The 13,104-nt window shown below is 41.4% G+C and overlaps 1 protein-coding gene across 2 annotated transcripts in view; it reads left to right on the top strand.

The window, feature by feature from the left end:
* Positions 1-13,104, top strand: part of LOC101173614 (plasma membrane calcium-transporting ATPase 1-like) — a 53,833-nt gene that overhangs the window by 17,307 nt on the left and 23,422 nt on the right. For both annotated transcript variants that reach the window (XM_023955477.2, XM_078948275.1), the window contains 3 exons: positions 9,384-9,530; positions 10,169-10,383; positions 10,610-10,852. In XM_023955477.2, coding sequence (XP_023811245.1) covers positions 9,384-9,530; positions 10,169-10,383; positions 10,610-10,852 — 605 coding nt within the window. The remainder of the gene's footprint in view (positions 1-9,383; positions 9,531-10,168; positions 10,384-10,609; positions 10,853-13,104) is intronic.

The following is a 13,104-nucleotide window of genomic DNA, read 5'->3' as shown; positions in this document are numbered from 1 at the left end:
GGAGGATGCTGAAGAGCAAGAAGTAGCAAGTGAGGAAGAGGATGACGAGTGGAGAGACAGTTGGTCCTGAAAACATACCTGTGGAGGTCTGGAAGAGGTTAGGGGAAATGGCAGAAGAGATTCTGACAGGACTGTTGAACTGTTGGTCTTGGAGAGTGAGGATGGTGTGAAATGAAAGATAAATGTTCTGTTTCCAGTTTCAAGAAGGGAGACGTAAACAGAGTGGAACAGAGAAGGTCAGAAAGAGCTGCTTCAAGGCTTTATAGAACTAGAAAACATGTAGAGTTGTTCAGGACATGTATGAGAGCTGGAAGACATGAGAGCTGGAAGACATGAGAGCTGAAAGACATGAGAACCTATAAGACATGAGAGCTGAAAGACATGAGAGCTGGAAGACATGAGAGCCTATAAGACATGAGAGCTGGAAGACAAGAGAACCTATAAGACATGAGAGCTGGAAGACATGAGAACCTATAAGACATGAGAGCTGGAAGACATGAGAGCTGGAAAACATGAAAGCCTATAAGACATGAGAGCTGGAAGACATGAGAACCTATAAGACATGAGAGCCTATAAGACATGAGAACCTATAAGACATGAGAACCTATAAGACATGAGAGCTGAAAGACATGAGAACCTATAAGACATGAGAGCTGAAAGACATGAGAGCCTATAAGACATGAGAGCTGGAAGACATGAGAACCTATAAGACATGAGAGCTGGAAGACATGAGAACCTATAAGACATGAGAGCTGGAAGACATGAGAGCTGGAAAACATGAAAGCCTATGAGACATGAGAGCTGGAAGACATGAGAACCTATAAGACATGAGAGCCTATAAGACATGAGAACCTATAAGGCATGAGAGCTGAAAGACATGAGAGCTGGAAGACATGAGAGCTGGAAAACATGAGAGCCTATAAGACATGAGAGCTGGAAGACATGAGAACCTATAAGACATGAGAGCTGAAAGACATGAGAGCCTATAAGACATGAGAGCTGGAAGACATGAGAACCTATAAGACATGAGAGCTGGAAGACATGAGAGCTGGAAGACATGAGAGCTGAAAGACATGAGAACCTATAAGACATGAGAGCTGAAAGACATGAGAGCTGGAAGACATGAGAGCCTATAAGACATGAGAGCTGGAAGACAAGAGAACCTATAAGACATGAGAGCTGGAAGACATGAGAACCTATAAGACATGAGAGCTGGAAGACATGAGAGCTGGAAAACATGAAAGCCTATAAGACATGAGAGCTGGAAGACATGAGAACCTATAAGACATGAGAGCCTATAAGACATGAGAACCTATGAGACATGAGAACCTATAAGACATGAGAGCTGAAAGACATGAGAACCTATAAGACATGAGAGCTGGAAGACATGAGAACCTATAAGACATGAGAGCTGGAAGACATGAGAGCTGGAAGACATGAGAGCTGGAAAACATGAAAGCCTATAAGACATGAGAGCTGGAAGACATGAGAACCTATAAGACATGAGAGCCTATAAGACATGAGAACCTATAAGACATGAGAGCTGAAAGACATGAGAGCTGGAAGACATGAGAGCTGGAAGACATGAGAGCTGGAAAACATGAGAGCCTATAAGACATGAGAGATGGAAGACATGAGAACCTATAAGACATGAGAGCTGAAAGACATGAGAGCCTATAAGACATGAGAGCTGGAAGACATGAGAACCTATAAGACATGAGAGCTGGAAGACATGAGAACCTATAAGACATGAGAGCCTATAAGACATGAGAGCTGGAAGACATGAGAACCTATAAGACATGAAAACCTATAAGACATGAGAGCTGGTAGACATGAGAACCTATAAGACATGAGAGCTGGAAGACATGAGAGCTGGAAGACATGAGAGCCTATAAGACATGAGAGCTGGAAGACATGAAAACCTATAAGACATGAGAGCTGGAAGACATGAGAACCTATAAGACATGAGAGCCTATAAGACATGAGAGCTGGAAAACATGAGAGCCTATAAGACATGAGAGCCTATAAGACATGAGAACCTATAAGACATGAGAACCTATAAGACATGAGAGCTGAAAGACATGAGAACCTATAAGACATGAGAGCTGAAAGACATGAGAGCCTATAAGACATGAGAGCTGGAAGACATGAGAACCTATAAGACATGAGAGCTGGAAGACATGAGAACCTATAAGACATGAGAGCTGGAAGACATGAGAGCTGGAAAACATGAAAGCCTATGAGACATGAGAGCTGGAAGACATGAGAACCTATAAGACATGAGAGCCTATAAGACATGAGAACCTATAAGGCATGAGAGCTGAAACACATGAGAGCTGGAAGACATGAGAGCTGGAAAACATGAGAGCCTATAAGACATGAGAGCTGGAAGACATGAGAACCTATAAGACATGAGAGCTGAAAGACATGAGAGCCTATAAGACATGAGAGCTGGAAGACATGAGAACCTATAAGACATGAGAGCTGGAAGACATGAGAGCTGGAAGACATGAGAGCTGAAAGACATGAGAACCTATAAGACATGAGAGCTGAAAGACATGAGAGCTGGAAGACATGAGAGCCTATAAGACATGAGAGCTGGAAGACAAGAGAACCTATAAGACATGAGAGCTGGAAGACATGAGAACCTATAAGACATGAGAGCTGGAAGACATGAGAGCTGGAAAACATGAAAGCCTATAAGACATGAGAGCTGGAAGACATGAGAACCTATAAGACATGAGAGCCTATAAGACATGAGAACCTATGAGACATGAGAACCTATAAGACATGAGAGCTGGAAGACATGAGAACCTATAAGACATGAGAGCTGGAAGACATGGGAGCTGGAAAACATGAAAGCCTATAAGACATGAGAGCTGGAAGACATGAGAACCTATAAGACATGAGAGCCTATAAGACATGAGAACCTATGAGACATGAGAACCTATAAGACATGAGAGCTGAAAGACATGAGAACCTATAAGACATGAGAGCTGAAAGACATGAGAGCCTATAAGACATGAGAGCTGGAAGACATGAGAACCTATAAGACATGAGAGCTGGAAGACATGAGAACCTATAAGACATGAGTGCTGGAAGACATGAGAGCTGGAAGACATGAAAGCTGGAAAACATGAAAGCCTATAAGACATGAGAGCTGGAAGACATGAGAGCTGGAAGACATGAGAACCTATAAGACATGAAAACCTATAAGACATGAGAGCTGGTAGACATGAGAACCTATAAGACATGAGAGCTGGAAGACATGAGAGCTGGAAGACATGAGAGCCTATAAGACATGAGAGCTGGAAGACATGAAAACCTATAAGACATGAGAGCTGGAAGACATGAGAACCTATAAGACATGAGAACCTTTAAGACATGAGAGCTGGAAAACATGAGAGCCTATAAGACATGAGAGCTGGAAAACATGAGAACCTATAAGACATGAGAGCTGGAAGACATGAGAGCTGGAAGACATGAGAACCTATAAGACATGAGAGCCTATAAGACATGAGAGCTGGAAGACATGAGAGCCTATAAGACATGAGAGCTGGAAAACATGAGAGCTGGAAGACATGAGAGCTGGAAGACACGAGAGCTGGAAAACATGAGAACCTATAAGACATGAGAGCCTATAAGACATGAGAGCTGGAAGACATAAAAACCAATAAGACATGAGAGCTGGAAAACATGAGAGCTGGAAGACATGAGAGCTGGAAGACATGAGAGCTGGAAGACATGAGAGCTGGAAAACATGAGAGCCTATAAGACATGAGAGCTGGAAGACATGAGAGCCTATAAGACATGAGAGCCTATAAGACATGAGAGCTGGAAAACATGAGAGCTGGAAGACATGAGAGCTGGAAGACACGAGAGCTGGAAAACATGAGAACCTATAAGACATGAGAGCCTATAAGACATGAGAGCTGGAAGACATGAAAACCTATAAGACATGAGAGCTGGAAAACATGAGAGCTGGAAGACATGAGAGCTGGAAGACATGAGAGCTGGAAGACATGAGAGCCTATAAGACATGAGAGCCTATAAGACATGAGAGCTGGAAGACATGAGAACCTATAAGACATGAGAGCTGGAAGACAGTGGTGATATGTTCTGCAGATGATGCAGAGTTGAAGGTGGGGGTTGGACTCCACCAAGGATCAGCTTTGATCTCCTTCTTGTTTCTGTGGTGGCGGACAGACTGACAGATGAGGTTAGACAGGAATCTCATGTTGGATCATAATGTTTGCAGATGCCATGAACACCTGGAGAGGTGGTGGTTTTGTTCTGGAGAGGAGAGGAACGAAGGTCAGCAGCAGCAAGACAGAGTATCTGTGTGTAAATAGGAGGCACTGAAGAGAAACAGTGAGGTTACAAGGAGCAGAGGTGGAGAAGGTGGAGGACTTTAAGTTCTTAGGGTTAACAGTCCAGAACAACAGAGTGTGAAAAAGAAATGAAGAAGTGTGTGCTAGCAGGTTGGAACAGGTGGAGGACTGTTTTGATGTGTGGCTATAGTGTTAGCAGGAATGAGAGGAAAGGTGTGGAGACTGTGGTGAGAGCAGCCATGTTGTTGGTGTCATTCCTGCAACCTGAGGCTCGTTCATTCCTTCATTGTGGCTCTTTGGAAAGAAATGCTCATCATTTAAATCGAGAATCATTTTGGGTTGGTTAATTCTGCTTAACTGGGAACCTATGACTATGTGTGTAGAAGGTTAACTTTAATATTCCACTAACTTGGGTCTTAAGAGTTTACGATGAACGTATTTATTTAATATGTATTGTCACCACTGCTGACCACTTCACACTAAACCAAAGGCCTGGGCACTGACTGCAGGAAGAGCGTAGAGCAGTCAACTCCTCCTGGCGCTGTCTGCCCGGCCCGATTGGTGTGCTGTTGAGAGGCATTCAGGCAGTGGAGAGCAGCACGAACACTGAGGCTGTGAAACAGTGTCCTGGACAGAGGATATTAAGAACTGTAATTGTTTTTAAAGTCTAGGTCATATAAAAGTATAAAGGTGAAAACCGTTGTCATTTGTGAAATGCGGCTGCAGACATTTATCACACAACAGTGAAATCTATCATTCAGACCCTCAGTCAGACACAATTTATAGTTACTATCAGGACTAAGCCAGAAGGAAAGTTCAAATAGTGAATTTAATATTGTGTTTATATGTATTTGAAGGGGCCTGCATGGTGGTGTAGTGGTTAGCAATGTCACCTACCATCTAGAAGGTTTGAATCCCGGCATGGGCCTTTCTGTGTGAAGTTTGCATGTTCTCCTTGTGCATTGTCTCCGGTTTCCTCCCACAGTCCAAAAACCCACTTCATGCATTCATTGTTGACTCTTAACTGCACCTAGGTGTGCATGTGATTGTGTGCCTTCAAGACTGACTGTTGTCCTGTACCCTGCCTTCACGTAACGGTAGCTGGGATAGGTTGCAGCAACCCTGTGTTTTTGAAGGTTTAATTTTTTGGATTAAAAAAAGTAATTTTAGCTAAATTGTGCATGTTAGAGGCTCTTACCTATGAATTCTGATGTCATTGTTGGTGCAGTCATAACACACATGCTGCATTCGAGGATGTTAAAGCTCTGAATTTTAACCAGATGACCATAGACTTTATCGCGATGATGACGGTAGATTTCCGTTTTGATGATGAAAGTCACTCCACATGATCACATGACCCGTGTGTCTGTGTTTCTGCCTCTGTGGGTCGCCCACAGTGTCTGTGGTTAAAGTGGAAGCAGATGCTCCTGACTCTGTTGATCGAGATTAGAACTAAGAGGATTCTCCGCCTTAAGCGTGGCAGCTGCTTTTTTCCCCTGCCTACTGCTGCCTGCCTGTCCACTAATAACCTCATTACAGAGATGAGATCAGTGCCCTTGTACACACACTCCTGCAGACCCCCCCCCCCACTGTGTCGCAGAGATACCTGACTCTGCTGGAGGGGCTGATCGTGATGCTACCACTGCAGACAGTTGATGGGATTTCTGTCCATTTTTAAGACAACGGATAAAGCTTTGCTGGGGTGACATTACACCACGGTTATGGTTTTAAAAAAAGAGTTTTAAGACTGGCTGGATGCTGTAAAAAAACGTCGCTTGAATGATTCTCTGTTGTCAAAATGAAAAATACACTTATGTTCTGAAATTGTGTTATTTAAGGATACATGCGCACTGAAATCTAAAGAGTTTTTAGACTTTGGATACATTTTTAGTCTTGTTCTAAAATGAACTAGTAAAATGTTTGCCTGTACAAAATGTACCTTCATGAACGTTATCATAAAGGAATCTGTAAAAAGTAATTGGGCAGTGAGAGCGTGGACTCGAGGTACAGAAGACAAATGCAGCTCAAACAGATGATGTGACTTTACCAAAGTTACAACATGATGTTATAACATTTGGCTTAAGCCTTAGTTATATGCTCCTGTACCGAGGTTGTGGTATCTTCCTGTAAGGGCAATCTTTACTAAGGCATATCTGACACTCTTTCTGAGATATCTGCCACTGTGATGGTTACTGGATTCTGTTCAGGGAGGTTGCTATGTTCTTTTCTCAGAGAGACCAGCCATTCAGGCTGTTATGTGCTGTCTCTTTCTCCCATATACTTTTCCAGTACTGTTCAGTTTCTACCTTGGTGGGTCTGATCGGCTGTTTTGATCCTGCCACTGAGCGTGCACTTTCGCAGGTTGAGTTGCGAACAGCCTGTCCATCCGTCTTGCTTCATTATCTCTTGTGTACCTCTTTACTTCTTTGAATAATTCATTTATATTTGAAAAATTAATGGGGAAAAAACTGCTGGGAAGATTGTTCAGGAGGAAGATTGCAAGTGAGAATGAAGATGTACAAACTGGAATTGAAAGAGAAGAAGAAGAAATTGAGAAAGGTGCCTTTTCTGCTTTTACCAAGTTCTTTAGTAGAATAATCCATTCAAATATTTTTCCACAAAGCCCTGTCTACATTTTTATTCACAGTCAAGATTTGTTCTCAAATGCATTTATCCATATTAGGGGTGTAACGATTTATTTTAACGACGATTCATATCATATTTTGTGGTTGCTGATTTGATTCATAGTCGATATTTTTTCATTTTGATCAATCTGATTCTCTGACCTAAAATGAATCCAGGTCATCTTTATCCAAAACTCCAACCAGTGAGACTCAGACAGAAAAACCTGCTACTGAACAGTACAGATGAAGTTTTCCAGATTCTTGGATTTCTTCCAGATCATCAAGTATAAATGAAATCTGTGTCTAAACAAACAAGTAAACTAGAATGAATTTCAAATCCATTCACATTCTTAGAACATTCTAGACACTGGATGGTCACGTGACTTTATTCAAAGTCTGTCCACACATTGGACTGGAATGACGGACTGATCAGTTCTTGATGATGTCATCATGAGTGTTGTCCGCTGATAGTTTTTACGTTAAAGTTAAACTCACCGTGTCTTAATTTGAATGGTATTTTTAAAGATTGATTATCATTAATTTATTTCATTTTGAAATGATTTTGTAATGGTATTGTTTGATTTGATTCAATTAACAACTTGAATCAGACAGATTAGTTTGGTTGGATAAATCAATTAATCGATTGATCATTACACCCCTGATCTGCATTTCACACTATTGAAAAAAATATGTTGATGAAACTTGTTATAGTACCAACATACACAAAAATCTACTTTCACCCCTGCTTAAAACGTACGGGTGATGCTGTGGTATGGCGCCCTTAATGCCGCACTCTAGTCGTTAGCAATGGGAATCAGTCAGACACCACATTTGGCAAATGCTGCAGACACAGGATCAGCATGGTTTTGGTAAGTGCCTGTAGGACGTCCCCACAAACTGCACTGATTGTCTCATTTCCTCATTTCTAACAGTCAGGCTGCAAACAATGGACGAGCGAGGAGTGTCCACATTTCATGTGAACAGCACTAACAGGCTTCCTGCGTAGTGCGCTGGGTTTGGTGGGTCAAAAAAAAGAAAGAAAACTCATCTTTCCCCCTGCGTCTCACTAAATTCACTCTTACTTTCCTAATGTGTGTTGACGTGTTCACTCTGACCTATTGCCCATAGAAAAAAATGTGCATGAACACATTTACCAGTTATTCACCTGCAGACAGCCCCTATCCATCCTTATGGGCAGTTGTGACTAAGGCTTAAGTAATGAAACCTTACTGGTGATTGCAGGCAGCTGTGACTGTTTCAAGGAAGGTCAAAGCATCCAGCCAACCTGCACAGATCAAATGAGAAGCCCAGAAACCCCCATAAGATGTGAATCTTTGCAGAAGCATGCCTTTCCAGAAGAGACTGGTTTCTAACCCTCATTTGTAATGTTTTCTTGTTTGGTATTTATCATTTATAGCTTCTGCACATTTTTTAAACTGGAATGTGACTTTTAGCTGCATGATCACTTTGCAGAATCTTTTGTCTGGGCCTAGAATCAAACCTGCTGGTTTTCACCTCAGTTGGCCACACTGAACCTGTGAAATCAATGGAATGCCTCAAGCAAGTTCTTGTTGGATACTTTGATTGAGAATTTTAAACAATAAATGTGTATTAGAAAGAAACATTACCTATTTGGTCGCACGATTGTGTGAAGGAAGTCATGTGGCATTTCCACCCAACGCTGCACTGATGTCGGATCAATATTTCATTTTCTGTGAGATCTGCCTCTTCTATATTTGTACCTGTAATTTCTGCCATGTTATTCATGTTCGGGAAAAATTGGTATGTTTACTGCTGACACACTTCATTATTGGTTATCATCTCTACACCCTCTCAACAGTTGAGACTCCAGAGTTGGTTGATTTTGAAGCACTTAAAAAAATAACAAGGGAAAAAACAATGATAAAAATAGATATAATCTATTTGAGATAATAATTCATAAAATGATTAGAAAATGAATTAAAGAAAATGATGATATCTTCCTGACATTATAATTACTCGATATCCAAACTAGACACATTTGTGCTTGTGCTGTACATAAACTACACACATAGATCAAATGGAATCCATTGAATGTTATGATTGTCTAATATAGTTAAATTAATTGCTTGAAAGGGACTGAAGTGGTGCATATATAATCCCAACCCTGTTACATGTTAACTGTTTTTACATATTACCTGGTTCTTTACAGCTTTTTAAAGTATTTAATACGTTTTCAGTCCAAGTGCAAATTATGTATTAAGTAACAAAGATATAGCTCTCATTGTTTCTATTTTAAAGATGTTATTGCAGTATTGCAGAATCGGTTCAATTGTCAGAGAAATGAGTTTGATTTCTGATGCACACCTGTGCACATTCGTCTTTTTCATTCAGTGCTACCTCTCTGCTGTGTCAACACTTGTTTGACTTGTTCCCTTCTGAAATGCAGGAAAAAACAAGGATGGAGCCACTGTGGAGATGCAACCACTAAACGAAGATGGAGACTTAGAGAAAAAGAAAAAGAATTTACCCAAGAAGGAGAAATCTGTCCTGCAGGGGAAGCTCACTAAGCTTGCTGTTCAGATTGGTCAAGCAGGTACAGATGGAGAAACTCATTCTCTTTAGGCAGTATGAATGTGTCCAAATCCCCTCACTGCTCCCCAACCCCCTTAAAGACTATCAAGTGCTGGACTATGTAGTGCCCTGGATTTCAGAACAATTCAGACAGCATGCTCACTACTTTGAAACGGGTGGCCATATGATGTCACCCATTTTACGAAGTAAACACCCTATATATATATTAAATATATAATAATAATAAGTATATATTAAATAAATATGTTTTGAAGCTTTTCAAAAAATAAACTGTAGGCTTTTATCTTGTTATTTTTCCTGTTGTTTTTTTCTTTTACTGATCCGAAAAATGATCCGAACCGTGACTCTCATACCGTGACGTGTTACGAACCGTGAGTTTTGTGATCCGTTGCATCCTTACTTACAGCTTAATACACAGATGGCCTTTTTGTTTCTTTGCTAATCATATACTGATCTCTATTATTTTGTCCTAAAAATGGCTTCTGAGTTTCTAAAAATGTTTTTCCTTCTTGATTTCTTGTGAAAAAGAGGCTCATTTTATCTAGTGTCGTCCCCCCAGGTTTCTTTGACAGTTTGTGGACACCCTCCTTCATCCTTTAGGCATTGTAGAGTCTTAACATGTTTGCGTTCTGTCTCCAGGTTTGCTCATGTCTGCTCTGACTTTCATCATCCTCATCACTCGCTTCCTGATTGATAGCTTCTGGATTCAGGGCGTCCCCTTCGCGCCTGAGTGTGTGCCGGTCTACGTGCAGTATCTGGTCAAGTTCTTCATCATTGGTGTGACTGTGCTGGTGGTGGCGGTGCCTGAAGGTCTCCCTCTGGCTGTCACCATCTCCCTGGCATATTCTGTCAAGGTCTTTTTGCCATTATGTGAATATAAATCAAAACCAGGGCTCTGGGGAGGTTGAAAGAGGATAAAGTTTATTGAGTTGTTTCTAAACTCTTAGATGGATCAGGTGCACAAGTCAGATCTGGACTTATGAGGGATTTTTACCTTCCTAAGACAACTTAGGATCAAAGTTTGTTCATTTTTTGACATTTTAAACAGATTAAACAATCAAAATTGGCTCTTTTTTTCAGAAAATGATGAAGGACAATAATCTGGTTCGCCATTTGGATGCCTGTGAGACGATGGGCAATGCCACAGCTATCTGCTCTGATAAGACTGGCACACTCACAATGAACCGCATGAGGGTGGTGCAGATCTACATCGCTGGACTACACTTCAAAAAGGTGCCTGATCCGGACCTCCTCCCAGCCAAGATCTTAGATCTTCTCATCCTAAGCATTGGAGTCAACAGCGCCTACACCACCAAGATTATGGTGAGATTTAAAAATAACTCTTCGTTGAGGACGCTCTGTGAGTGAAGTATTTATAGGGAGAGCTGTCATGGCAGCAGCTCAGCAGTTTTAACAATACATCAGCAGCAGATGAAAAATGCCATTTAACAAAATAGCTTATTTGTAACGTAGAAAATACTCTGGGCAGACCACAAGCTCCCTACTTATACAGAGAGCTCTCAGCTCCAATATTGCTTGTGGTTTTTGTTTCACCTGTAATGTTTGGTTGAGGTTATGAGGGGCTGTAAGCTAGCAGGACAGTGGGTAAATATGTAGGTGACCGGAAGTAGGGGCGAGTTTGCTCTGTGTCGACAGTTCTGCCCACCACTCAAAGGCGAATTTCAGATGAACTCCTGCCGCTCTGCAGAAACTAAGTCCCAGATTTTTTAAAGATTTCGGCTAAAAACTGCACGATTATGTTGAAAATAGATTAGAAGAAAACATGAAGGGACCACACAAATGTCACCTTAAGAAAAACCGTTACAAAGGGCAACATTTCTGGACTGTTGCCTTTTTGGGTCTAAAATGAAATCAATCAGACACCAGGTTTGGCAACAGCAGGGCCTTCCAAGAAAAGAACCTTCTAGTAATTGAATCGGTTAGTTCAAAAGTATGGAAGCGATTCTGTAGCAAATTAAAAGTAAAAGAAGCTGCATTTTTTGACTCAAAATTAAAATGAAAAGCAATCCACCAAAATGCTTTTTCATTTTCTTTAACACTGCTCATTCTGTCAATTAATTAAAATGATAAAGAAAAGGGTATTTGACATTTCATTTTCAAAAAGTTCTCTGGTAAATGTGTAGAAAAATTCATTTAGAAATGTTTAATTTGACAATTAAAATGGATTAACAGAAATGCTTTTTCATTTTCAAAACGAATCTGCAACAAATGACTCAAAATGAAAATGAAAAATCAATACTTCAAAGTCCTTTTTTTCTTCCTACTTAAAATTCATAATTAAAACAAAAATGTAAAGAGGGGATTGTATTTTTATTTTAACATGCAGCCTGCGAATAGTGTCACATAATTCAATTCCACTTAGCATTTCCAGAGGGGAGGCGGGTCGATGAATGTCATTTCTATCTCTGTGTGTGCGGCTGCTAACAGACACATGCTAGGAGCAGTGCAGCTTTGTGTTAGCGTCAGAGGAGAGGGCTTTGTGATGGTCGTGAACTTCTGATGATTTTACACAGCATCTCAGGACTACGTAGCAGCATTTCCGCCTTATGAAGTCCTCCTTCGGACGCACCGCAATTTGTCGAAACCCCCCCCCCCCCTCCCCCCACCCGGACAAGCTTTGTCTTCGGACCGGCAGCTGCCTTCGCATAGGGGAGCGCTAAGCCCCGCGATCCGAAGCTCCAGATCGCTGAAGGAGGAAATGCTGCCACGATCTGAGACACCATCATCTGAATTTGTGTTTCAGTGATATCCAGAACAAAATAAAGGATGATGTAATTCCCACATATTTACATCCAAGATGCTCATTTTGGCATTGCCTGCACGGATTTTAAGTACCTTCACAGCTAATGTTGTTAGCACATATTAGCCCAATGCTAACCCGTCTGTCGGGTCCTTGCAGCGAAGAAAAAAGCAGCTTTGTGTTGATTTTACTGTTTGAGGACAACTGGTGCCCCATCAACAGCTTTAGCAGATTTAACAATGCTAAATGTTTGCTGGTTGGACCAACACACACAGCGTGAAGCTGCAGGAGACTATCTTCTAAATGTGCTTTTATTACAGTTATGATTATTATTAAGGGCCTGCTCGTTCATATTTTTTTAAATCTGTGCGGTCAGTGATTTTTTCTTCACTGAAAGGACCCGAAAGATGAGTTAGCATTAGGCTAATACGTGCTAAAAACATTAGCCGTGGAGGGACTTAAAACTCTGTGTGGGCAATGAGCATCTTGGATGTAAATATGTGGGAATTACATCATCCTTTATTTTGTTCTGGACACCACTGGAAACACAAATTCAGATGATGGTTTCTCAGATCTTAGCAGCATTTCCTCCTTCAGCAATCTGGAGCTTCTGATTGCGGGGCTTAGCGCTCCGCTATGCGAAGGCGGCTGCCGGTCCGAAGACAAAGCTTGTCCGGAGGAGGGAGTTTCGACGAACCGCGGTGCGTCCGAAGGAGGACCGCAGAAGGCGCAAATGCTGCTACGTAGTCCTGAGAAGCTGTGTAAAATCATCAGAAGTTCACAACCATCACAAAGCCCTCTCCTCTGCCGCTAA

Source organism: Oryzias latipes, chromosome 6, assembly GCF_053564925.1.
Source record: "Oryzias latipes strain Hd-rR chromosome 6, Olatipes_Hd-rR_3.1".
NCBI lineage: Eukaryota > Metazoa > Chordata > Actinopteri > Beloniformes > Adrianichthyidae > Oryzias > Oryzias latipes.
Note: the sequence above shows the minus strand (reverse complement) of the source record. Positions and strands in the feature narration are given on the sequence as shown.